General features: G+C 44.4%; 2 protein-coding genes across 7 annotated transcripts in view; both read left to right on the top strand.

The window, feature by feature from the left end:
- The window catches only part of DIP2B (disco interacting protein 2 homolog B), a 224,119-nt gene extending 211,367 nt beyond the window's left edge, over positions 1 to 12,752 (top strand). For all 5 annotated transcript variants that reach the window (XM_029954849.1, XM_029954847.1, XM_029954848.1 and 2 more), the window contains 5 exons: positions 992 to 1,049; positions 3,261 to 3,335; positions 4,819 to 4,996; positions 6,851 to 6,974; positions 8,661 to 12,752. In XM_029954849.1, coding sequence (XP_029810709.1) covers positions 992 to 1,049; positions 3,261 to 3,335; positions 4,819 to 4,996; positions 6,851 to 6,974; positions 8,661 to 8,913 — 688 coding nt within the window. In that variant the 3' untranslated portion in view covers positions 8,914 to 12,752. The remainder of the gene's footprint in view (positions 1 to 991; positions 1,050 to 3,260; positions 3,336 to 4,818; positions 4,997 to 6,850; positions 6,975 to 8,660) is intronic.
- Positions 12,753 to 20,381: 7,629 nt separating this feature from the next.
- ATF1 (activating transcription factor 1) overlaps positions 20,382 to 25,037 on the top strand; it is an 82,000-nt gene continuing 77,344 nt past the window's right edge. Inside the window, exon 1 of one of the 2 annotated variants that reach the window (XM_029954852.1) lies at positions 20,382 to 20,671. The gene's annotated coding sequence lies outside the window, so the exon portion shown is untranslated. The remainder of the gene's footprint in view (positions 20,672 to 25,037) is intronic. The other variant, XM_029954856.1, reaches the window with a different exon arrangement.

Genomic DNA, 25,037 nt, shown 5'->3' with positions numbered 1-25,037 from the left:
TTTGTAAGAAGAATGCTTCGTCATGGTTGCTGTGCTGTTCTTTACTATTTACATGTAATACTTTGTTCCTGTCTGTGTAAAAATATTCTGTGACATTTGATATAAACTAGAACGGATAGACCCTTTCCTCTGGGAGTTTAAAAATAAAAAATGGAACTGGCAAGATAAATGAGGCAGAGTGGGGTTTTTGAAACAACACTTATGGGTGCCTGGATGGCTCAGTCAGTTAAGAGTCCATGACTCAGGTCATGATCTCACAGGTTCGTGGGTTCGAGCCCCGCGTCAGGCTCTGTGCTGACAGCTAGCTCAGAGCCTGGAGCCTGCTTCACATTCTGTATCTCCCTCTCTCTCTGACCCTCCCCTATTCCCACTGTCTCTCTCTGTCTCTCAAAAATAAATAGAGAACATAAAAAAATTTTTTTTAATTAAAAAAACAACAACACTTTATCCAGACCCCGGGAATAAAAGTCTTCTTCCTCAGCTTACAGTAGGCTTTTAGCTGTGTCCCAAGCAGAGTCCCAAAGGGCCCTGGGACATTTTTCCCAGGTCCCACTGACCCCACCTGTGTTCACGGGCATCCCTGTGGCCCTGGCCCAGCTGCTCAGGTAGACCATCTCTCTAGCGCAGTGTTCCTCGGCCTGGGAAGGCACTGCCCTCCGGAGGACATTTGACAATGTAGACGGTTTGGGTTGTCCCGACAAGGCGGTTGCTGTTGACATCTAGTGCGTAGAGGCCTGGGATATTGCTGACCGTTCTGAAATGCACAAGACAGCGCCTCACAAAAAATCAGAACAGAACATTCTCTGACCCAAAATGTTAGTACCGAGTTTGAGAAGCTGTTCTAGCATAAGAAAAAGAGACAAAGTAGAGGCCTCACGAGAGCAGTACATGGAGTATATAGTTGTAGTAGACGGGGTGTGGCCATTGTTTTAAAGATACATACATACATATATAATACGTAATACATAAATTGAATATTGTTCTTCTCCAGGGTTCGTCTTGTGGAAAGAGGTGCCCCTCAGAGTTTGCTCCTCTCAGAGTCTGGAAAGGTAATTTGTTCTGTTAACCACTGGAAGGCGGTCTGCCTGGGGAACTGGTTCATTTTAAAGAACACTAAGGCTATGTAATATGTTAGTACCCAGGGCAAAACTTAATTGAAATCTGGAGATAATTCAATAATTTTAACTCTGCTAATACTTTGATATTCATATAGGTACTTAGATAAGAAGAATAATAGATTCAGACTTTCTTAATTTCCACAGATGTCTTTTAATCCAACTGACGTGTTATTCTTATTTGACAAAGTAAAATTCAGTATTCTTTATATTCAAGGTGGAGGAATGAACAATACTTAAAGAGGAAATTCTATTTTTATAAATGTTACAAGGAGGAAAATAGGGGGTGTAGTGAGGGTAGTTGAGGGAAAGCATACATGTGTTTAATGAATTTTTTTTTTGTTTTTTATTTATTTTTGAGAGACAGAGAGAGCGCAAGCAGGGAGGGTCAGAGAGAGAGAGGGAGACATAGAATCCGAAACAGGCTCCAGGCTCTGAGCTGTCAGCACAGAGCCCGACGCGGGGCTTGAACCCACGAACTGTGAGATCATGACCTGAGCCAAAGCCGGACGCTTAACCAACTGAGCCACCCAGGCGCCCCAGCATACATGTGTTTAAAATTGAGAGAGAAATCAAAGTGAGAAAGAGATATAGCTATATGGAGTGAGTGTCTATGGGATAAGATTTCTTAGATTAGAATGCTGCTTTCAAACATTCAAGGAGAGACAGTCATTGTCTTAGTCCATTTGGGCCACTGTCACAGAATACCACAGACTGAGTGGCGTATAAGTAACACAAACGTACCTCTCACAGTGCTGGGGGCTGGGAAGTCCAGGATCAAAGCACCAGCAGATTACGGTGCAGGATTTTGGGGTGATAGGTGACCATCTGTGCTGTAGTCTCACATAGTTGAAGGCCCCAACTCCTAATCCCATCATATTGGAGATTTGGGTAGATTACATGCAACATACGAATTTTGAAGGGACACAGCATTAAGCCTGGAATGCCTGGAGCAGTTCTAAACAATTTACGAAGGATGATTAATGTCCGTTTATTTTTGAGAGAGAGAGACAGAATATGAGCAGGCAAGGGGTAGAGAGAGAGGGAGACATGGAATCAGAAGCAGGCTCCAGGCTCCAAGCTGTCAGCACAGAGCCCAATGCAGGACTCAAATCCATGAACTGTGAGATGATGACCTGAGCCAAAGTCAGATGCTTAACCGACTGAGCCAACCAGGTGCCCCAAGTGTCCCATCCTTTTGAAGAGATAGCGATGATGCCTCAGAATTCCTTCTAGTAACTCTGAAATGCAGAGGGGTAATTATAAAGAAAAAGGGATCCTGCCTAACCTGTCAAGCAGCACATCAAGCCCATGAGGTGCTCACTCCGATTTCTCTCTTCCTTTTAAACTCTTTGGAGTGGAGTTGGGTTGATCTTCTTCCCATCTTGTTGGGTCTCCATCCGCCTCAGCTAGTGGTTGGGAGCCTTAGGAGCTTTCACACAGCACCTGGCCTAGACCAGCACCAACAATCTGTTCTCCTCCTTCCTTGAGGTGCTGGGTGGATGAACTCAGATCATCATGGTAGCACTTCCCAACTAACCTCATACTCCAGAAACCCAAGATGAAAGAGGAGGTCTAAGGGACAGAATATGGGCAACCAGAGAAGTGTGACCCGTTCGCACAGCCAACACCTGTTCTTCCTTTTTTGTCCTGAGGGAGATCCCCAGCATGTGATGTCTTTCATGACCCCGGGGACAGGACCCATTCTCCTGCTAAGCTGCCACCGTCCTCTCTTCCTCTCCAAGTTCCTCTAACTAGCTTTCACTGTAGATTGGAGCCAAGCCTCTTGGGCAGTCCCTCCCCACTGCTCTTTCTGCTTTAAGGGGTTTTACTGTGGTCACACCAGTGAACAGGATGGATCATGAGAAAGAGCAGTCACAGGATTCCAGACCCTTACTGTTACGGTTCTGGGCCACGATTTCTCATTTGAAGAGAAGGGAGACTGGTTGGTTCCCTGGTTTACTTTTGAGGGTGAATCTTATTCTATCTCTGGTCTCTGCTGAGGACAGTCCGGGGAGCACCACATCAGTTAGCTCCTACCTTTGTGCACACGCTCACATCACTAGAGGAAGGGCGAGGGGGTGACTGCATTTCCTAGAGGTCACTAGATTTGATTTAGTCTTCGTGTTTCCCTTTGATTCTCAGATTTTACCCGGAGTGAAAGTGGTTATTGTTAATCCCGAGACCAAAGGGCCTGTAGGAGACTCTCACCTTGGAGAGGTAGGTGTCCTTTTTATCTTTACTCTGAAAAGCCAGCAGTAAAGACTTGAGGGTTCATGTTCCAGAAGTCAATGAAACTGTGCATTTAGCTTTTCCTTCATTGTGAATTTTCACCTTTTAAAAGAGTTTCAATCTTTCTCCGTAAGGCTTGAGACTAAAAAGAGGGAGATTGAGACCAGGACGCAGAGAAGATGTAGGTATCCAGATTAGAACTAGTTGCAGATTTAGCCACTAACATTCCCTTAGCTGAAAAGGAAAATGGGCAAATCCTATCTGTTCTCACCTTTTAAGGAGTAGAACTGAAAGGAGCTACAAACACTAAATTTTTTTTAATTCATGGAAATTTTTTTAAGTTTATTTATTTATTTTGAGAGAGAGCGAGAGAGCATGAGCGAAGGAGGGGCAGAGAGAGGGAGGGAGGGAGAGAATCCCCAGCAGGCTCTGTGCTATTTGTGCAGAGCCTAACACGAGCCCCGACGCAGAGCTCCATCTTACAAACCATGAGATCATAACCTGAGCCACAACCAAAGCCGGATGCCTCATCAACTGAGTCACTCAGGCACCTCTATAATTCATTGAAATTTTATATTCTATTCTAAAATGTATCCAACTTTGTATTAGTATAAAGATATGTTTAGAAAAAAAGATCTTGTAAAGGCTTCATTTTTCTTCCCTCAAATATCTGAGGGGCACCGATGTCGCCTCCCATAGTTTACTGGGAGGAGTGTTGGAGGTGCAGGAGCCAGATGGCCTGGGTCTGCCAGCTACCGGCTCTCACTGCTGAGCAAGCCACCCAATCTCCCTGGGCCTCAGTTCTCTGCTCCATAAATAATAATTGCACCTACCTCACTTACCTCGTGAAATTGTGTGGCAGTTAAATACACTAATACTGATACCTGTAATGCACGTGGAGCAGTGCCTGTCACTTAATGGGTTCTCTGTAAGTACCAGTAGTATTATCATTTTTAGCTATTGCTATGTTTACATTGTAATCTCAAATACTCGGTAGTGTTTTCCTGAAGGCATTATACCTGAGTTTCAGATGCACAGAAATGATCCCTGATGCATTGGTGAAGCACTGAACGTGGCTGAGAAACGAGTCGACCAGGGAGGCGTGTAGCATCGTGGTTAAGAGCGTGGCCTGTGCAGCCTCACAGGCCTGGGTGGGAGTCGCCTAGTTTCTGCATCCTGTGCGAGTCACTGAACTCGTTTTTTCATCTGTAAAATAGGAATAATGATAGTACGTAACTGTATGTCATGTCACATAGGTCAGGATTGATGGGGATAAGGCATATAAAGTACTTCCCTCTCTGTTTAGCACAGTGGAAACACTTGGTAAATGTCAGCTGCCTTTCTTGTTGTGGTGTTATTGTTGTTAATATAAAAGTGAGAATTAAAAAAGAAAAATCTGTCCCAAGAGAAGTGAATTGATACAGTTCTATGTTCCTAGTGAAATGTGACCTATGCCTTTTTCTTGTTGCAGATTTGGGTGAACAGTCCCCACACAGCCAGTGGCTATTACACCATCTATGATAGTGAGACCCTTCAAGCTGACCATTTCAACACTCGCCTCAGTTTTGGGGATGCTGCCCAGACACTCTGGGCTCGGACAGGATACCTTGGTTTTGTCCGCCGGACTGAGCTCACAGCGGCCACTGGAGGTAGCTTCCTCACGCGCTCCGCCCTTCAGCCTGCTTTGTGTTTCAGCCAGTGTCTCCGGCCGGCCTTCCTCGGCCTGCTTTGGCGTTGTGGCATGTGTGTGTGTGTGTGTGTAATGATTCCCTTCTGCGATTCTTGAACCCATACATGAACATATTCATTTGAAGAGTACCTGGGATTCAGGCACCCAGGGTACCACATCAGCGTCTCTGAACTGTGGGTTAGCGTGGCCGATGGCCGTGGAGATGTGCCTGATGACCACTGAGTGCCCCTGGCAGACCATGCACCTTCCGCCCCTATGGAGCCAACCCCACCCCTGCACAAGCTCCTAAGACAGGTGTTTCATCTTGTGGCTCTTCTACTCTGCATCCCATTGTGGGAGCAGGAGGAACAAGCCTGGTCCCTGAGTGCGGAGGAGCCATCTTGCTGAAGCTCTCTGTCCCTCACTTTAGATACGAGACTGCTTGGCAGGGCTCTGGGGCGAGCAGCCCCCATCTCCCTCTCCTTAGTTGATTGTCTTGGCTTCACTGCTGCCTGCCTCTCAGCTCTTCTGCCCGATGGCATTAATGGCCACGTTGAAGTACCCAATGCTAACTGTATCATGCATTTCAAGAACTGATACAAGTAACTCGTTGGACTTTATGGGCCTAAATTAGAGTTAAGTCCTTTCTCCTAAGCTCCTTGTATCTGGTCCATAGAGACGAGCAGCCACTTTCTTCCAAGTTTCGTGGGGAAGCGCGATAACATACTGGAAAAGAGGGAGGTATCCTTCGCCAGGTCCCCTGGCTTTGAAGCCTCCCCCTGTCTGCCATTTGCTTTGTGACCTTGAGCAATCAACGTCTTTATGAGTTCTTCTCATATGATGGAAACCCTGCTGGACCTCCTCATCCTTCTCTCTCCAACAGCTCCTAGCACTGTGTTTTGCTCAATTTCTTAGAAATTTTACCATTTCCTGAAAATATTGTTTTCAGTAGACTAGCAAAATCATCTTTCTTCAAAATACAGTATCTGTATAGACGTAAACCATATAGCCTTACATATACAGTATGTGCATAAAATTTAAAGATTTCTGCCAAGTTCTAGCTGGATTACAATATTAATAACCAGGGCTAGTCTCTGTATTCTGCGATCCTGCTCCTCCTACCTGGACCCCTCAAAGATGTCTGGAGATCACGACACATGCTCATTCTCCCTCTCAGATCTTCTCCACCACCACCCCCTCCACCCGTGCCCCAGCTGTCACCGGCTAATTCCTATTTATCTATAAAAGCTCAGCCTGGTTTCGGCTTTTCTTTCTCCGAAGCCTTGAGCTGAGTTCAGGGGGTGCCCTCTGCTCGCCTCACACCTCATGCCCACACTGGGCCCGCCCCGTCACAATGGAGCTCCGGTTGCGTGTCTGTTTCCCCACTAGACAGTAAGTATCTTCAGGGCAGGAATTGTATTTTGTCATCTTTTCTTCCCAGCGCTGGGCACAATTCCTGGGATGTAGTGGTAGTAGTAGTACTAGTACTGGCATAATTCCTGGGACGTAATAGGAGTAGTAATAGTAGTAGTAGTAGTAGTAGTAATAATAATAAGGGCTAACATTTTTTAGCACTTATAAGGTACCAGGCATCATATTAACTCCTTTACATGGACTATCTCATTTAATACTACCAGCAGCCATTTAGAGTTTTCCTTGTCTCACAGACGGGGAAGCGGACTCAGAGATGTAAGTAATGTGCTCAAAGTCACCCAGCTGGTGAGCAGTGGAGTCAGGTGACGCACCAGGCCGTCTGACCTTGTGCTCCTAACTCCAGCCGTGCATTGCAGTCATTATGGCTGATGAACCAAATTCCTCTTTTTCTTTCTGTCAGAGCGTCATGATGCATTGTATGTGGTGGGAGCTCTGGACGAGACACTGGAGCTGAGAGGATTACGATACCACCCGATCGACATCGAGACCTCGGTGGCCCGGATCCACAGGAGCATTGCCGAATGGTAAACCCCCCGCACGGGCTAGGTTTCCCACCTCAGCGGTAGCGTCCCGTTAACGTTGATCTAAGCAGTCAGCCTTTCGTACCAGATCCCAGCTATCGACATAGGACTCCAAGGGGAGTAAGAAAAAAATGACGATTCTTTCTCGTCTTGGTGTGCCGTGTGCTGTGGCAGAGGAGGCCATGGAGACACGGAGACACGCGCCATAGAACCCATGGAGCTGAGTTCTTTCTACAGATTGACCCTTACCTTTGGAAGGGATCGAACTGATCATCTGCTCTAGAAAGTGGGTGTCATACGGTGGAAAGAACCATGACTTTAAGTTTAAAAGACCCAGCGTGAAGACTCAGCTCTCCCACTGGGCAGCTCTTCTCATGTAAAATAGTTTCTCTGCTATTTCCTAATTATGGGAAGGATCAAATGAGAAAGTGCCTCGCAAATTGTCAAATGATAAGCAGATGAAAAGGATCATTATTATTTTATCCAACTTCCCTCTCAGTGTAGAAATTTCCTCGACATTCTCTTTGATAAAGGGTCATCCCGCCTCATACTGACTAGAAATTCCTTAAAATTAAAATTCTTTAGTTTTTACCTGTTGGCTTTCATTCTGGATTCTTGATAATACAGAATATTTTCAGTTTCTTTTTCACATTTTTCTCAATGTTCATTCATTTCTGAGAGAAAGAGAGAGAGACAGTGTGTGAGCGGGGGACGGGCAAAGAGAGGGGGAGACACAGAATCCCAAGCAGGCTCCAGGCTCTGAGCTGTCTGCACAGAGCCCGATGCAGGGCTCGAACCCACAAATCGTGAGATCATGACCTGAGCCAAAGTCGGACTCTTAACCGACTGAGCTACCCAGGTGCCCCTATACCTTTGACTTTAATGAAACCAAAGGGTGTGTGCTTTTTTTAAATGATGGAATCTGTTTTTAAAGCCATTTAACACTGCATATCACAAGCCTCTCCCAGCAGTCCCCCTCAACGTAAGGCAACTGTCTACCTTCTGGCACTTCTGTGGCATGATGGAAGAGACTCGTGTACAGGGCACCAAGCTCAGATGAGGACAGGTCCACTCCCTTCTCGGGCCTAAGAATATTATCTTAGAACTCTTCTGTTGCAAATAACAGAAACTCTGCAAAACACAACAGCAACAACAAAACACACACACACACACACACACACACACACACACACACACACACAAAACCTTAAGCAACAGAGAGTGTTAACGGAAAGAATGCCTGGCTACCTTAAAGGTTCCTGGAAGTCTCTGTGGGTCTCAAGAAAGGTGGAAACAAGGGACAGGAAGGCCATCAGGAATCACTGTCCTCTCACTTTCTATAGCCATGTGGGCATCCACTTCATTCTTTCTCTCCTCCCTGAAGAGCCATGCACTGTGCTTCTCTGGACACCTGGCTACCTCAGACCTTTCACGTGTGCTCAGTTCGCGTGGTCAGCTAACCAACTGTCAATCCCATTTCTAAACCCCTAAGAGATTGTGGATGGCTCAGTAGATCTGCTGTAATCATAGGGACAAGGCCATATATTACAGACATGGCTGCCAGCCCTTCTGGTTGGATCCATGAGAGAAGGCAGTCCTCAGGGAAATGGCAACAAGTCTTGGGCAGATACCATAAAAGATGACTGGTAAACGTACTGACATGTTAACTGAATGTCGTTGAAATTTCAGTGCCGTGTTCACATGGACCAACTTGCTCGTGGTGGTTGTAGAACTGTGTGGCTCTGAACAGGAAGCCCTCGATCTGGTTCCTTTAGTGACAAATGTGGTCCTGGAAGAGCATTACCTCATCGTTGGCGTCGTGGTTGTGGTGGACCCTGGTGTTATCCCCATCAACTCCAGAGGAGAAAAGCAGAGGATGCACCTCCGTGACAGCTTCCTGGCTGACCAGTTAGACCCCATCTACGTGGCTTATAACATGTAATCCGCCTTGTGGGGCTGGCAGGGGCCGTCCTGAGAAACCACAAGGACCAAAGACCAGCGACTAGGAGCAAGCTTTCAAATGATGTGAAATAAGCGAGATGGTTCCATTATACCCTTCATCTCATCCTGTGGGATTCTGCAATCACAGGACACACAGGCAAGGGCAGCTGTGTGGTAGCAAATGAAAAAAATGTTAACAGCCCCATTAGTCATGAGCTTTGACATAGCGTGAGCAGCACGTTACTAAAGCAATTACATGCATGTTGCATTTTTTTCATCTGTTGTAAATACTTGTATTTTTATCTAATGCTGTTTTAGAATTTTGTAAGGGAGTTTAATGAATTCACATGAAGGGCGTAGTTGGAGTGCCACAGCTCCCCGCTCTGTACTGTATTCTGCTGTTTTACCATAGCTGGACCTTCTGCGGGTTTTGTTAACACGGACACTGAGCTTTCTTTCCGCTGACCCATAAGCAAATCAGATATAACCCACTGAATATGAGAGTTCCTCTCTATATATAATTCTTGACCGGAAAACATTTTGACCATTGTTTTAAACATGTAAATAAGAATACACACACAATTCAGCTAAAAAAAAAAACCTGATCCATTGGCTTGTATAGTCCTAACAACTAAAGTAGAAACATTTCTCCTTGGGAGAGAATCTCAACGTTCTCTTAATGCAGTGTAATTGAGTAGGTAACGAAAAAGAGCAAATCGATGGCAGGTTTCGCTGCACCTTGTACTATGTCTCTGTTGGCCGATATGTTTTATACTAAAGCTGCCTCTGTTTGTTTTTAAAGCTTGCATTCCCAGAAATCGGCTTAAGCTTTTAAGAACTCACCCTGTTCCTACAAGCTGAAAATCTCAGTTTAAAAATCAAAATGTTATGAAAAGGCTAATAACCTTCATTAGATCCCACCCAAGGCTGAGGAACCACAATAACTCACCGTGGCCCCCAGTGTTGAAACTGTGTTTCAAATTTCGAGTGATGATGTAAGAATTTAGGATTTCCTCTTTTTCCAGGCCCATTGTCAACTGCGTCTACAGTTTATACACATAGCTTCTCTTTTCTGAAAACTGAAAAGTGTCCTCTGTTCTTCCAGTTCACGAGGGCAGGGATTTTAGGAACAAGAATGACAGGCTGGGAAGGCAGTGGGATCAACTGTTCACGTGAAACCGCAAAGGTGACATAACTCCGTATCTCAAAACTGACGGATTCCGGTTGCCAAAATAGCTAGGCTTACACTGAAACAGGGGAAGTCTGATGTGTGCAAGAAACTCTTTTGAAATAACTGTGGTGCCCAGGCCAAGTGGACTGAGCATGGGACTGAATTTGGCCTCTGGCTCGGTTTCCTTTCTTTGGTCTGATACTTCATGTATTTGAATATAGTTGAATTTTATTATTTTTTTCTTACAGAAATATTTTTAAAAATTAAAAAAAAGCTCCAAGTGAACAGAGTTAACTTGTTAAGTCAGAATGGTTCTCTTTGACCCACTCTGGTCTATTGTGTAAATATTTATTTAGACTATTTTAATAATACATATTATTTACCCCACTGTAACATCATGTAAACTAAATATGTTTTTAAACAATTTTTAAGACTTGTAATTACCCTGAAAATAAGGTTTATAATGCAAAGCCCAGACCCTTCACCACGGTGGCACTCCGGGGGCTGCCCTCCGTCTCGTGGCTCGAAGCCACTTTCTTGCCTCCCTTTTACACAAGCCTCTTTTCCTCCCAGTTCTTTCTCCACTGAGGGCAGACCTCAAGGCATGTTCCAGTTCCAGATCTCTTTTTTGACATTATGGATGAAATTAGTTTACACATGACAGAAGAGGTTCTAAGTTGTACAGAAAAAAAGCACTTATGTTGGGGCAAGAAATCCCAGTGACTAACTTCGGTTTGCCGAAAAAACAGCCTGTTTATTCGGAAAGTAATTTTCACCTAAAGTAGTTTTCACTGATTCGCCAAACAAAGCAGAGGATTCCTGAGGATTATCTCTGTAATCCACAAGTTCTAAGAAAAAAAAATAGGCAGTCTTATACTTTGGGTTGCTTTGAAAATTCTCACTACACAATGTAAGGTGTCTGCTAGAATTATAATGGGAGCCACATCTGTCACTTAAAATTTTCTAGTAACTACAACTTAAAAAGTAAAAGAAGCCAGTGAAATTGATTTTAATATATTTTATTTAACCCAGTATATCAAAAATACTGTAATTTCCATGTGGAATTAGCATAAAAAGTGAGATATTTTATTTTCTTTGTTCATATTAAGTCTTTGAAATCCAGTGTCATTTCAGTTCGGACTACCCATACTTCACGTTTTCCATAGCCTCATGCAGCCAGTGGCTACACTATTGGGCAGAAGTGATCTATACTCATTCTTTCAAATAAGATACTCCGTTAATCTCAGCTCCCAGTTACTTAGGATCTGATTATCTGGATTTGTAGTTCCTCAGACCTCTGACTTATCTTTAGTTTTTGCTCTCTGCCTTGTGGCTGCTTTATTGGTCTTTTGCGCATACCCCAAAGCCAGAATATGCTAGTGGAAGAAAGAAAGCTGAGCTGTGTCTTTGAGAACTTCATTAGTAACTGTGGTGAAGTGTCCTCCGGAAGGGGAAGAGAGTCCAGTCATTAGCCTAGAGGTGTTTGTGGGGTCATCTGCAGATTTAATGCCTGGTCTGTGACAGACTTGAATAAGAAAACTCTTGATGACACAATGCTTGTGCTCTTTCCACATTAAGTAGAACCTTTGTGGTAGCAGGTCTTAGGACAGACTCAAAAGGCCATTATTGATAGAAACAGCCTGGCCAAAACTCTGGAACACATTCTGTCTGGGTTTTTATACCTGTGAAAAAGAAAACTAGATTAATAGCAAGGCCCCATTCCAGTTAAGAGAAATCCATTCATCTGAAAGCCTTTGAACCTCTCATTGAGGTAGATCTGGAAGGGGCTGCCTCAGGAAAATTCCTAAGCCCCAGGGATTCTTCGAGCTGCACAAATGTCATCTCCTGCATCAGTGAGACCCTGGGAATGACCGGCATACTAACGGGCATCAGTGTGAATCCACAGCCTTTATTTACTTCCTGCCTCACAAAGGGCCCGGTCCAGACCACCATGACCACAAAGTCCTTTCCTCCTGAAGTCGTGCTGCCTCAGGCTGTTTAGGGACCATTGCCTGTCTGTTGGTAATCCGAGTGTGTCTCCTTTCTTTAGTCCCTGAGCAGTGCTTGCTTAATGCTTCTGTTGAATCAACAAAGGGCCTGAGGCCTTAGGTTTTTTGTTAAGGTCTCTGCCCCAGGCATGGTGCTCAATATCTTGGCCAAATAAATTACTTTCCTTGAATACCCAGCAATCTTTTAGACTAAAGCAATGAGGAGTTATCACCTCACCCTCAAACTCCAACATGACCTATGCCTTAGTGTTGTTGTTTTCGTTGTCTGCTCTGACGTAAAAGCAAGAGTGTTTGGAGCAAGCTGCAGAACTCCAGACACACTACAGGCCTTTTCTTCATCGTTCATACAACATTTCCAGTTTAGGTGTATGTGGATGGGCCATGTTATTTGTCCACAGGAAGAGAGTGTAAAGATATAAGAATAATTTTCTAGTCCTAAATGATGTTCTGTTTACTTTCTGTCAAGATATTTACCAGTGTCAAATTCAAACTATAGTACCGTGTAATTATGTATAAAGTTTTTTTTATTTATTTGAAATTAGACTAGATATACATTTTTAAATTTAACATCTGGCTGGACAGTGTTCTATTAACTCATTGAATGTGTTTCCTTTGTCTTGTGTTAATAAATATTGATGCCTGATTGTGTTCAATGCTTCACACATTGGGAGGATTGATAAATTGGAATTGATACATTTTAAATTTAACTTCAGATGGCAAGACCTGCCGAGAGCTGGAGTGGTCTAAGGAGAATGAACACAGAGATCCAAAGTTAGAGCAAATCACTGCTCTAACAGGAGACAGATCAAGAACAAAAAAGAGAGCCATTTTGAAAACTAAGAAGCCTTTTTCAGGAACAATTAAAGTTTAGTTGTCTTCCTACCCATGTAGCATTTGGTTAGTTTTAAACTATGGATCATAAATTGTATTTTTTTTTCTTCCTGATGTGTGACTGGGATGGATTTCAGCCTTTGCTAAAGCGATGAGTCATCTGCTCTTTGTTTCTTGGTTTCAAGAAACTTGATGGGAGCCCATCAAATTGTGCAGGTTCTCCAGCATTAAAACTGGTCCTTGAATGATTATCCAAGCTCTCTAGGCAGCTGGGAACATTCACCTAACATACATTTATCGAATGCCTACCCATTAGGCCCAAGGCACTGCAATAGGCACTGAAGCTAGAGAGAGAAAATTACGAAGTCCCTGCTTTGGAGGGGATACAGGAAAATAGTATAATAGCCTAAGGGTTATGAGTAGAGGTGGGCAGTGGGAGCAAGGAGGACAGGCACCCAATCCAGTGATGAGGGAGAATCACGAGGACTACATGCTGACGGAGGTCACGCCTGCACTGAGTTTTGCAGGATGAGCCAGCCAGGTAAAGACAACAAAGCAGAAAGGCGGAGTCGCAGTGTCAGGGAACTACAATTCATTGTTAGGATGGAGGGTTTGAAGGGAGAAAAATTACAGATTGTTATCTATGGAGGCTTAAGCCAAGGATAGATCACCAAGGGCCTTGTGTATCATGCTAGGAATTTTGGACTTTTATCCAGAGAGTTAAAGGGAGCCAATGAGGGATTTACAGCAAGGGGATAACATGCCTAGATTTGCAACCTAGAAAATACTGCTGGTGAGTGGTCATATAGATAATGGATTCATGAGTGTAGGGAAAGCATAAAACCCAAGGCGGGGAGACCAGTTGGGAGGCCTTTGCAGGAACTGCAGTGATAGAGCAAGAGTCTTTCAACGAAGGCAGTGACAGGATGGAGACAAGAGGCAACACATGCAAACTTGGGAGACGGTAGAATTTCAACTGCTGGATATTTAAGGTAAGGAAGGAGGAATCCAATATAACTCCTATGTTTCTGACTTGGGGAGTTACGTAGATGTGGGGCCATTTACCAAGGTAGGGAACAAAAGAGAAGGAATAGATGTCAGGAAAAAGATGATGTTCCATTTCGGTAATACACATTTGAGGGACTGTGGCACATGCAAGCAGAGAGGCCCAACAGGCAGCTGGATATTAGGTCTCTGCCTCAGGAGAGCTCTGACCACGAACTAGATATTTGGGAGACATCCATTTAAAAGTGGTAGTTGAAGCCAAGGAAGTGGATAGTATTGCCAAGGAAGATCACGTAGAGTAAGAAAAGGGTTAGTAATGGAGCTATGGGGAACAACAACTATGAAGATGGTGAAGGAAGGAAGGAGAGGGAATCTTGGGGCAAAAGCAAGAAAGAACAGAGGAAGCGTTTTAAAGAGGGAGTGCTCAGCAACGCCAAAGGCTACAATGAAGCTGAATAAAACGTGGATTGGCTAGCATTTGCTGTATCTGGTAATAGGGCTGTCACTGGTGAGCTTGGTCAGCAGCTATGGGGCCCAAAGCCAGAAAACTGGTTCAGGAGAGGAGCAATGGGAAGTGTGACTGAACAGAGGCTATTCTTCCCAAAAGTTTCTGCACACAGGAAGGAAAGAGGTGGGACAGTAGTTAAAAGCAGTATGTAGAATCAAGGGAGGCTGTTTTAAAAAGATGGGGGAGGGGCACCTGGGTGGCTCAGGTCATGATCTCACAGTTTGTGGGTTCGAGCCCCGCATCGGGCTCAGTGCTGACAGCTCAGAGCCTGGAGCCTGCTTCGCATTCTGTGTGTCTCTCTCTGACCCTCCCCTGCTCGCACTGTCTCTCTCTCTCTCAAAAACAAATAAAAACCTAAAAAAAATTTTTTAAAGATGAGGGAAATAAAATATTCCTGTGTCAGGGGAAAGAGCCAGTAGAAAGGGAAAACTTCCAAATACAGCAGTGAGGGGATAACACAAAGCAAAGTCACTGAGTAAGGAGGAGGGGCAGGGATTCAGAAAATGTCAGCACAGAACCCGACGTGGGGCTTGAATCCACGAACTGTGAGATCGTGACCTGAGCCGAAGTCGGATGCTTAACTGACTGAGCCAGCCGGGCGCCCCGGTCTCGGCATCTTTCCTCACACATCTGAAGCCGGGCTTGGACAACAAAGACGAGGCGCAGCTGGGATTGCTGCCCCAAGCCCCTCAACGTAGCCTCCCCTCACAGCCTGGGGCTCTTGGAGCACGCAGCTGGATTCTCAAGGGAAACATGGGGAGCATGTTAGGCTGTAAACTTCTCATCCACTCGTGGAGGTCATACAGCACTTTGGCTGCATTCTACTGCTCAGCCCAGATTCAAGGGAAGAGGACTCTGCGTCTTGAGAGAGGCAAAGTCACACTGCAAAAGAAGCATGTGGGGTCAGATCTCATGTTTGTGGGTTCGAGCCCCACGTCAGGCTCTGTGCAGACAGCTAGCTCAGGGCCTGGAGCCTGCTTCAGATTCTGTGTCTCCCTCTCTCTCTGCTCCTCCCCCTCTCATGCTCTGTCTCTCTCTATATCAAAAATAAATAAAACATTTTAAAAAAATTAAAAAAAAAAAGAAGCATGTGGGTTAGGAGAGACTTTGGTGGACATATGTGGAGATCATTGTATTGGAAAAACAATACTCTACCCCAGCAAGTTAAACCCAGATGGATTTTAAGGAGAATCAGAACAAGGATAGTTCAATATTAGAGAAACCCTATTTATATAAGAAATCTTATCAAAAGCTTAAGGGTGAAAACTATGATCATCTCAATAGATTGAGGGGAAACACAATAAACCTCAACATTGACTAATGGGGAAAAAAATCCAACAAGCGAGGACTGAGACTTCTCGAAGTGATAGAACATCTATCAGAAACCTACAGTAAAAAAAGAATACTTAACAATGACACTTAAGAAACACTATGATGAAAGGCAAAACTATGATGAGGACGCTCACTTTCTACTCAGCAGTGCGCCTGACATTATGGCTACCATAATTAGGGAGAAAGAAATGAGCTATATGAAGGGGATGCAAAGGAACAAAAACATCTGGAGATGATATGCTAGTCTATGTAGAAAATATAAGAGAATCTACACATTAATAAACAGGAATTTATAAGATTGCTGACTACGTGGTAAACATAAAAATCAATAGCATGAGTCTCCATAAGAGTGGAATAATTTAGATTAATCCTCCTATAGATAGAATTTTTTTAATTTGAAAAAATACATATATGTATATCTATTTTAAGCCTATTTGAAGGCACTGGAAAATGACTGACACGAAACAGAAATGGAAGAGTAACTACTTTTGAAAGATGAAATGCAAGAAGTGACTTTTGTGTGTTTGTGATATTTTTTTTTTTTGTCTGAGGACATTGCTATAATTCCAAGGAACTTGACTGACAGCCACTGCCTACTGGCTTAAGGCATAAAAAGACTGAGTTCCATGTTGGCACGGAAGCCAGAGAGTAGTTAGGTGGGAGATCTATGAAGGGAGAGAGCCCCAGAAGGTAAGAGTCCTCAAATCTGCATATAGGATGTGTCATATTTTGGCTGCTGGCTAAACTAAATTATATGGACAAAAACCCATAGTGCTGGGCGGGGGGCGGGGGGGGGTTAAAAAAAAAGCAGCTGGAAATGGAAAGAAGCAGAAATTTTAGCCATTGTCCATGACAGAGGAAAAAGACTGGAAATTAAGTCCTCTCAAATTAACTGCCTTCTGAAATAAAAGTCACTCTGTAAAGCAATATAATTCATTCTAGTAATGAAACTACTAGAAATGTGAATAAACAAAAAGATGATCTATACTCAAGGAAAAGAAAATCAGTTAATAGATACCAACCGCAAGATCACTCAGACGCTGCAATTAGCTGTCAAAAGCCTTAAGCCAGCTATTACATATATACTGAGACTTAAAGGAAAAAGGAGGGTCACCTGGCAGGCTCAGTCAGTAGTGCGTGCAACTCTTGACCTCGGGGTTGCAGGTTCGAGCCCCATGTTGGGCATAGAGATTACTTAAAAATAAAATCTAGAGGGAAAAAAATGTATACACAATGAATAAGGAATCCGTACATAAGGAATCTAGCAGAGAAACAGAAACTTAAAAAAAAGGAAAGAAAGAAAGACATCCAGACTGGATAGGAAGAATTAAAGCTATCTCTAGTCACTGATGAAATGACTTGTACATAACAAATCCTACACACATACAAATGGTTAAATGAGTTCAGCAAGGTTTCGAGATCCAGGGGCGCCTGGGTGGCTCAGTCAAGTTGAGTGTCCAGCTTTGGCTCAGATCATGATCTCACAGTTCATCGATTCAAGCCCCGCGTCGGACTCTGGTGACAACTAGCTCAGAGCCTGAAGCCTGCTTAGGATTCTGTGTCTCCCTCTCTCTGAACCTCCCCTGCTCGTGCTGTCTCTTTGTATCTCAAAAACAAATTAAAAAAAAACACTAAAAACAATAAAAAAATACAAGATCCATACAAAATTACCTATTCAATTTCTATTTACTAGTAATGAACATTCCAAAAATGAAATTCAAAACCCAATTCTAGGGGCTCAGTCAGTTAAGTGCTGGAGTCTTGGTTTCGGCTCAGGACATGATCTCCCGGTTTTGTGAGTTCAAGCCCCCACATCAGACTCTGGGCTAACAGCTCAGAGCCTGGAGCCTGCTTAGGATTCTTGGTCTCCCTCTCTCTTTGCCCCTCCCCTGCTCGGCTTACACTGTCTCCCTCTCACACTAAATAAAAAACTTTAAATAAATAAGTACATAAATAAATACCAAATCTATTTGGGGTGCCCAAGTGCCTCAGTCAGTTAAGCATCAAACTCTTCATTTTGTCTCAGGTCATGATTTCACAGTTTTGTGAGTTCAAGACCCGACAGAGTCTGTGCTGACAGTTCAGAGCCGGAAGCCTGCTTGGGATTCTCTGTCTCTCCCTCTCTCTCTCTCTGCCCCACTCCTGCTTCCACTGTCTCTGTCTCTCTCAAACTAAATTTTTAAAAACCTTAAATAAATACAAACCAATTATATTTGGGACACCCACTTGGCTCAGTTGGTTAAAGTTGGATTCTTGGGTCATGATCTCACTGTAAGTGAGGTTGAGCCCCATCTTGGGCTCTGTGCTAAGTGTGGAGTCTGTTTGGTAGTCTCTGTCCCTCCCTCTCTCTCAGTCCCTCCCCCATTCGTGCTGTCTCTCTCAAAATAAGTAAACTTTAAAAAATTTAAATAATTAAAACCAATTCTATTTAATATAACATCAAAAGGAATAAAATACATCATAATTTAATGAAAGCACCAACTTGCATACTGGAAACTACAAAATCATTGAAACTAAAGATCTAAAATGGAAAGTCATCCCCATATCCATGGATTGGAAAATTTAATATTGTTAGTTAAGATGGCAATTCTCCCCAGATTGATCGATCTACAGATTCAGGACAATCTCTATCCAAATTCCAGATGCCTATTTTGCAAAAGTGGATAAGCCGATCCTAAAATTCATATGGAAGTGCAAGGGATTCAGAAAAGTCAAAACAATTTTGAAAAAGAACTAAGTTGGAGTACTCACACTTCCATATTTCAAAACCTACTACAAAGCTACGGTACTGGCATACGGAAAGACCTATAAATAAATCAGTGGAATAGAACCAAAAGTTCAGAAATGGAGAAGCCTCTGAAACTGCTCCCAACCCAGCCAAATGATAAATCAATAACGGTATTAATATTGCATCTCAGGGGGAATGGGGAGATGAGTGCCACCTGTAAGTCCGTCAGGACTGGTCTGGCGCACACCAGTCCGATTCTACAGACTCCTGGAGGATGGCAGTACACCAAGACAAGCTTAACCAAATAGTAGCCTCAACTGTAGCCATTGGACCTGATATAATATCTTTGCTGGATCAGATTAATATGGTCTCAGGTACATGGTATGCAGCCATTGACTTGACAAATGTGTCCTTTTCTATTCCAATCCATTCTCATCACTAGGAAAAAAATCGTAACTATGTGCGATGATGGATGCTAACTATTGTGACTTACTGTGGTGATTGTTTTGCAATACATATGTATCAAATCATTGTTATACATCTGAAACTAATATAATTTTATATGGCAATTATATGTTTTTAAAATCATTCAGGTAGAAGGGATAAGAATATACATTTATAGTTTAACCCAGAGTTATGTTACATGACATTCTGGATTCAAGAATGGTGCTGGGTTTTGTCAATTAGGAATGGCCGATGTCTGAGATCCTCTTCTTCACTCCTCTACCTCTATAAGACACTTGGCTTTTCTAAGGTAGATGACAATTCGATTCTTTGCATAATTCTCGAACATGGCTTGAATATCATACTTTTCCTAATTTTGATAACAAGAAGCAAGCTTAAGAGAGATTTGGGTAATTTGCCTAATCAAAAACCTAAAATAAGGGCAGACACCTGTTTTAAGTTAAAATGGATAGTCAACAATGTGTGTTAAATAAATAGCATTAGCTAAACGTCGGTAAACTCTTAAGTGTCTGGCAGAGTAAGTAACTCTTGAGCTTTAAATCACCTTATCTGGTCTTAAAGGTCAAAACCAGGATGGGCTCTATCCACTAAATCAGTCTCCTATATTGTGGAGAACTCAAACTAGTAAAACTCCAGAAAATACAGCGACTTTTGTCAAGAACACACTAAAAGACTTATCACAATAAAGCCATAAAATAATATTTTGCAAGGAAATGGATAAAGAAAATAACCAGAATGCATAATCTCTTCTCCAGAAAGGTAAAGACACATTTAAGAATATTTTTAAGTTCTTGTAATGTATGAAAATGACGGCGTAACATTTTATTTTAGAGCACTCCCTTCTAACAGCTGGAGTAAATCTGTTTCAGCTTGATGCGCGAAGTGGAGCTCAAAACACTCTGCGGGCATCGTGGGTGCGCGCGCGCGTGCGCGTGCGCGTGTGTGCAAGCAGTCTTTGGAGAAAATCCTTTCATATGGGAAAAAGGCTGCAGCTCAACGCAAATGGGGTTAAAAATAGTCTGGGTAAACTAAGAGAAGACGAGGAGGGCAAACCTCCATGCTTCAAAAGACCCGGACAGAGGAGATGTGGATCAAGGCCAGGGACAGTTGGGGACCTCATCACCCAACCCAGACCAAGTAGCTGAGCTGAGAGCAGCACCCCAAATCAAAGAAAACAGCCCCACACCGAGTGGCCGTCCGACACCGCCAAGCCTCGCGGGCCTCCGAAAGCAGGCATGACGAAGGGGTGAGGGCAGAGTTCCTGAAGCTAAAAACGACCCGGAGCCGCTTTCTCCATCTCTCGCCAGAGGAACACCTGCGAGAAACGCACCTAGTTTTCCGAAGCAACCCGGCACAAGATGGCGGCGCATCACGTGAGCAACGCGGTGACGTAAGACGGCGGCCCGCACGGAGGGACGGCCTTAACTTCACCCCCCCACGCTCAATTACTCAGTTTTGCCCCCCTCTCCTACCCCGCCCCCGGCCTGGTGTAGATCATGCCGCCAGTGGCGGCCCTGACTGCCGAGGAAACGGTAGCCTAGGACAGTTGGCTGTTAAGTGACACAGATTCTCCACGCTCCGCCTGATCCCTGAGAGAGGCACATAGCCCGCCGCGTGAGGGCGTGGGGAAGTGGGTAGAGAATTTCGGATCCACCTGGGAGGGGGGAGTGGAAGTTCCCGCCCCGGACAGCGGCGAGGCGGCAGCCACAGGTAAGCAGGGGGCGGGGGTGGGACGTGTTCCCGTGTCCCTGGGCGGCGGGAAGGCGCGGGGACTAGGCGCCGGCGGGGACGCTGAGTCGGGTCTCGCGCTGGGGGGACGGGGGGTCGCGCGCTGCGGCGGCCCCAGTGGGGGAGGGGCGCGGAGGGCGCGCGGCGGAAGGGGGAGGGGCTGCCCGCTGTCCCCGCGCTGAGCGCGTTTCCGGTTCTCGTCCCTGGCGGGTCTGTTTCCCCTTCAGTCGTTTGTCTCTCCTTAGCCCCCACCCCCTAACCAAAATAAAACCGGAGACCTCATGCCGGGGGTGGCTTTAGCTTCTAAAGCGGCTCCTCTGCGGCCCTTGCAGAGCGTCCTACGTCGTAGGTCTAGGAATGGGGCGTGGAGGGCAGCGTGGCCTTGGCTTCCGCGCATTTTCCGCCCAGCTGCCCGGGGCCGGTTCACGTCCGCCAGGGAACCCCCAAAAGCGCACCGGGCGCCCTCGGCGTGCCAGGCCAAGCCGGCAGGCGGTGGAGGGCAAAAACCGCCCTTACCTTCAGGGAGCTTACAGTTGGGTGGGGTACAGTGATGACACACGCACGAAACAGTAATGGAAAGGTGGAGCTGATGAGCGAGGAAGAAGGGTGTGGAATGATAGAAGCTCCTCTTTTTCTCTCTAGTCAGGTCAAGCCGAGGAAACGGTCTCTTTGATTTTCTCCTTTATTACTAAAAACAAAGCACGGTACCTCCCAGCATCAGCTACACGGTGGAGCCTGCAGCAGCATAATCTGCTTTAAAATTGTCCATGTTAAGTAATGGTTACTTTGTTAGCTTTTGAGGAGCAGCGGGCTAGTACAGCTTCCCTCAGCTATCAGAAAGAGCATTCCTGTGAAACCTCTCCATCAGAAAATAGCCTGAAGCGAAGAAACAATTCCCATTAAAGTATGCGGAAAACATTTTCAGAGTCCCCAGACCCGGAAAAGAAACTCTCAGGCATTTCTGCTACCTTAGGACACATCCTAGGACCAAAATAAGTCGAGGTAGAGCCCGGATGCTCACAGAGTTCAAAGCCATGGAGACTTGGGGCTGAGATGCTCGGTGTAGTTCTGGGGGAAGGAGTTTGGTCAGCCACTCTTGCCCTTGTCCAGGCTGCCTCTGTGATGGGTGACTGCGAAACAGGCACTGAATGCTGTTTTCACTGTTCTCCTTTTCCCCTGAAAGTGAAAACCCTCTTCAGATTTCTTTTAGTTAGCGAAATCAGGTACTAGTGTAGGTTTTTTGTAAAAAGTGAAGCGTAACACAACTTTTCAGTAAGGGGAGGGTGGGGGGAAATAGCTGTCATAGTCTTTGAGAGTACCCTTCAGAAGCTTTTTCAGCGTGGTTTTGGCAAGCATTTTTGTCACACTGATCTGGTCTGTGATAAAAGTCTGTGTTGCAAAATGCATTTGTTCTTGAGAATTTCATAACCAACAGAAAGAGGTAGTTTTATTAAAATGCTGTTTTTTCCTATAGTGTTTATAATGTGCCGTTACCTCAGTGTCCCAATTAGGATCAGTACTGTTGCCCTAATGCTGAATGTACTCCTTCTGTTATTTGTAGTTATCCTTTAAGGTTATATTTGGTCTGCGATTCATCTGTACCGTGCTTCTGTGTCACCAGCAGGTGGCAGTCCCGCCCAAACATGCTTTCCTTCTCATAGCCTCCTACTCAATTATAATGAATTTCTTTTTTTTCTTATTTTTTTTAAAAGCAACTTCATTTATTTTTTTTAAATTTTTTTAATGTTTTATTTATTTTTGATGCAGAGAGAGACAGAGCATGAGAGGGGGAGGGGCAGAGAGAGAAGGAGACACAGAACTGGAAGCAGGCTCCAGGCTCTGAGCTAGCTGTCAGCACAGAGCCTGACACGGGGCTCGAACCCACGAATGTGAGATCTGACCTGAGCCGAAGTCAGAGGCTTAACCGACTGAGCCACCCAGGTGCCCCAATTATAATGAATTTCTAACTCTGAAGTAAGAGGTTTTCTTGTGTCGGAATTGTCCCGAGTCTAATGCTGAATTGAAGTAATTGCCTAAATTTTTTTTTAATGTTTATTCATTTTTGAGAGAGAGTGAGCAAGTGGGGAGGAGCAGAGAGAGGGAGAGAGAGAATCCCAAGCAGGCTCTGTGCTGTTAGTGCAGAGCCGAAATCAAGAGTCCAGTGCTCATTTGACTGAGCCAGTCAGGCGCCCCTAAATATATTTCTTTAACCATTATTTCCATCTGCAGGTAGATAAACCCAACTAAACACATTGATTGACTCAACATTAACAAATATGCAAGGTATTTGTTGGGGCAGGATATGGTCCTTGGCTCTCTAGAGCTTGCATTCTGGTGCTGTTCAGAAAACAGGCCATTACAATATTGGGTAAGTGCCATGAGAAGAGGGGGTAATGGACTATGGGGTTACAGCCAGAGCTTCTAGGCTAGTCTGAGGGAGTAATGAAAGTTTCCCTGGAAGAATAAAGAACTCAAAGGAATAGGCCACATGAAGAGAAGAAGAGGTATGTTTCTGGCAGAAGGGATGGCATATGTGAAAGCCGAAATGTGAGAGAAAGCAAAGCAGACACATTTGAAGATCTGAAAGAAATGCAGTATGACTAATAGGAACAATTTTGAGGGGGAGATCATGAATTCACTTATGGAAATGTCGACAAGAGACTTCTTGCCCTCAAGCTTATCATAGTTGGGTATTCTCTATAGGTGGGGAAACTAAGACCCTCTTCATTCAGCAAATGAGATACCGTTTATTGGTGTTTATTGTTAACTGCATACGTGAAGGTCTCTGCCGGGCAGGGTTCCCGTTCACACGATACAGGCCCTGTCCTTGGGCACCTTAAGACTGGGGGAAGCGGACATGCCAGTAAACAGAGTTCCCGGTGTTAAGTAACCTCATTAGAAATAACTGCAGGGCACAGTGGAAGTAGGAAGGAAGAAAGGACCTGGAGCAGTTGGGAACATCATGTTTGAGATGAAACTTGAAAAGAGTAGGAGTTTGTTAGACGGACAAATTGACAATGTGAGAGAAAGAGACGCAGTGTGAAATAAAAAACAAAACAAAGCAACAAAAAACATGGTTTTGGATTCAATAGTTCTGGCTTCAGGTCTTGTATTCACATCTTACTGTGAGATCCATAGTAAATGACAATTTCCTTGAGCCGCCATTTACACATCTCTAAAATAGGGTATCCAGGAAATGATATGTAAAAATTTTTTTAAATGTTTTATTTATTTTTGATACAGAGAGAGACAGAGCATAGAGGGGGAGGAGCAGATAGAGAAGGAGACACAGAACCGGAAGTAGGCTCCAGGCTCTGAGCTAGCTGTCAGCACAGAGCCCGACACGGGGCTCGAACCCACGAATGTGAGATCTGACCTGAGCCAAAGTCGGAAGCTTAACCAACGGAGCCACCCAGGCGTCCGGAAATGATATTTAAAAAGCTCTTAGTGGGGCACCTGGGTGGCTCCGTCTGTTAAGTGTCCGACTTCGATTCAGGTCATGATCTCACGGTTCGTGGGTTCGAGCCCCACGTCAGGCTCTGTGCTGACAGCTAGCTCAGAGCCTGGAGCCTGCTTCAGATTCTGTGTCTCCCTCTCTCTCTGACCCTCCCCTGCTCATACTGTCTCTCTCGGTCTCTCAAAAATAAATAAAAAACATTAAAAAAAAAAAAAAGCTCTTAGCTTAGTATTTACCATATAATATATATAATATTCTTTTCTTTGCATGTTTTCTTAGAAGTACCATGCTTTTTAATTACATTCTTTATATGTCAGCAAGAGCACAGCCTGCTGCAGTTTCTCAGTTCCCCAAATTCATTCCCATTGATGGCACTTTTGAAGCTGGGTGTCGCTGCTTTCCACCTTGATTCTGCCCACTTACCCTCATCTAATGTTAAGCTTCCCTCTGATGCCGGGGCTACTTCACTTTCATAGAAGATGCGTTTGTACACATACTGTTTATTCTGTGTTGGGGAACCAGTTTTTAACAGATTGTTAATCTTAACCTTAATTTTAGGAATCCTAGTTCAAAAGTGAGTAAATAAAGGTTACACTCTTTAACATTAAACAAATATAGTGTATGTATTGTTTACAGTGAAAGGAAACTATAAAGCTGTTTCCATTTTGGAAAAAAAGCAGATTAGTTGATTCCTCTTTTTTTTTTTTTTTAAAGCTTATTTTGAGAGAGAGACAGTATGAGCAAGGCGGGGACAGGGGGTCGCAGGGAGAGGGAGACAATCTCAAGCAGGCTGCGCACTGCCAGCACATAAAACCATGAGCTTAGGACCCAAGCTGAAACCAAGAGTTGGACGCTCAACTGACTGTGCTACCCAAGTGCCCCTAGATTCTT

This window comes from Suricata suricatta, chromosome 10, assembly GCF_006229205.1.
Source record: "Suricata suricatta isolate VVHF042 chromosome 10, meerkat_22Aug2017_6uvM2_HiC, whole genome shotgun sequence".
NCBI lineage: Eukaryota > Metazoa > Chordata > Mammalia > Carnivora > Herpestidae > Suricata > Suricata suricatta.
Note: the sequence above shows the minus strand (reverse complement) of the source record. Positions and strands in the feature narration are given on the sequence as shown.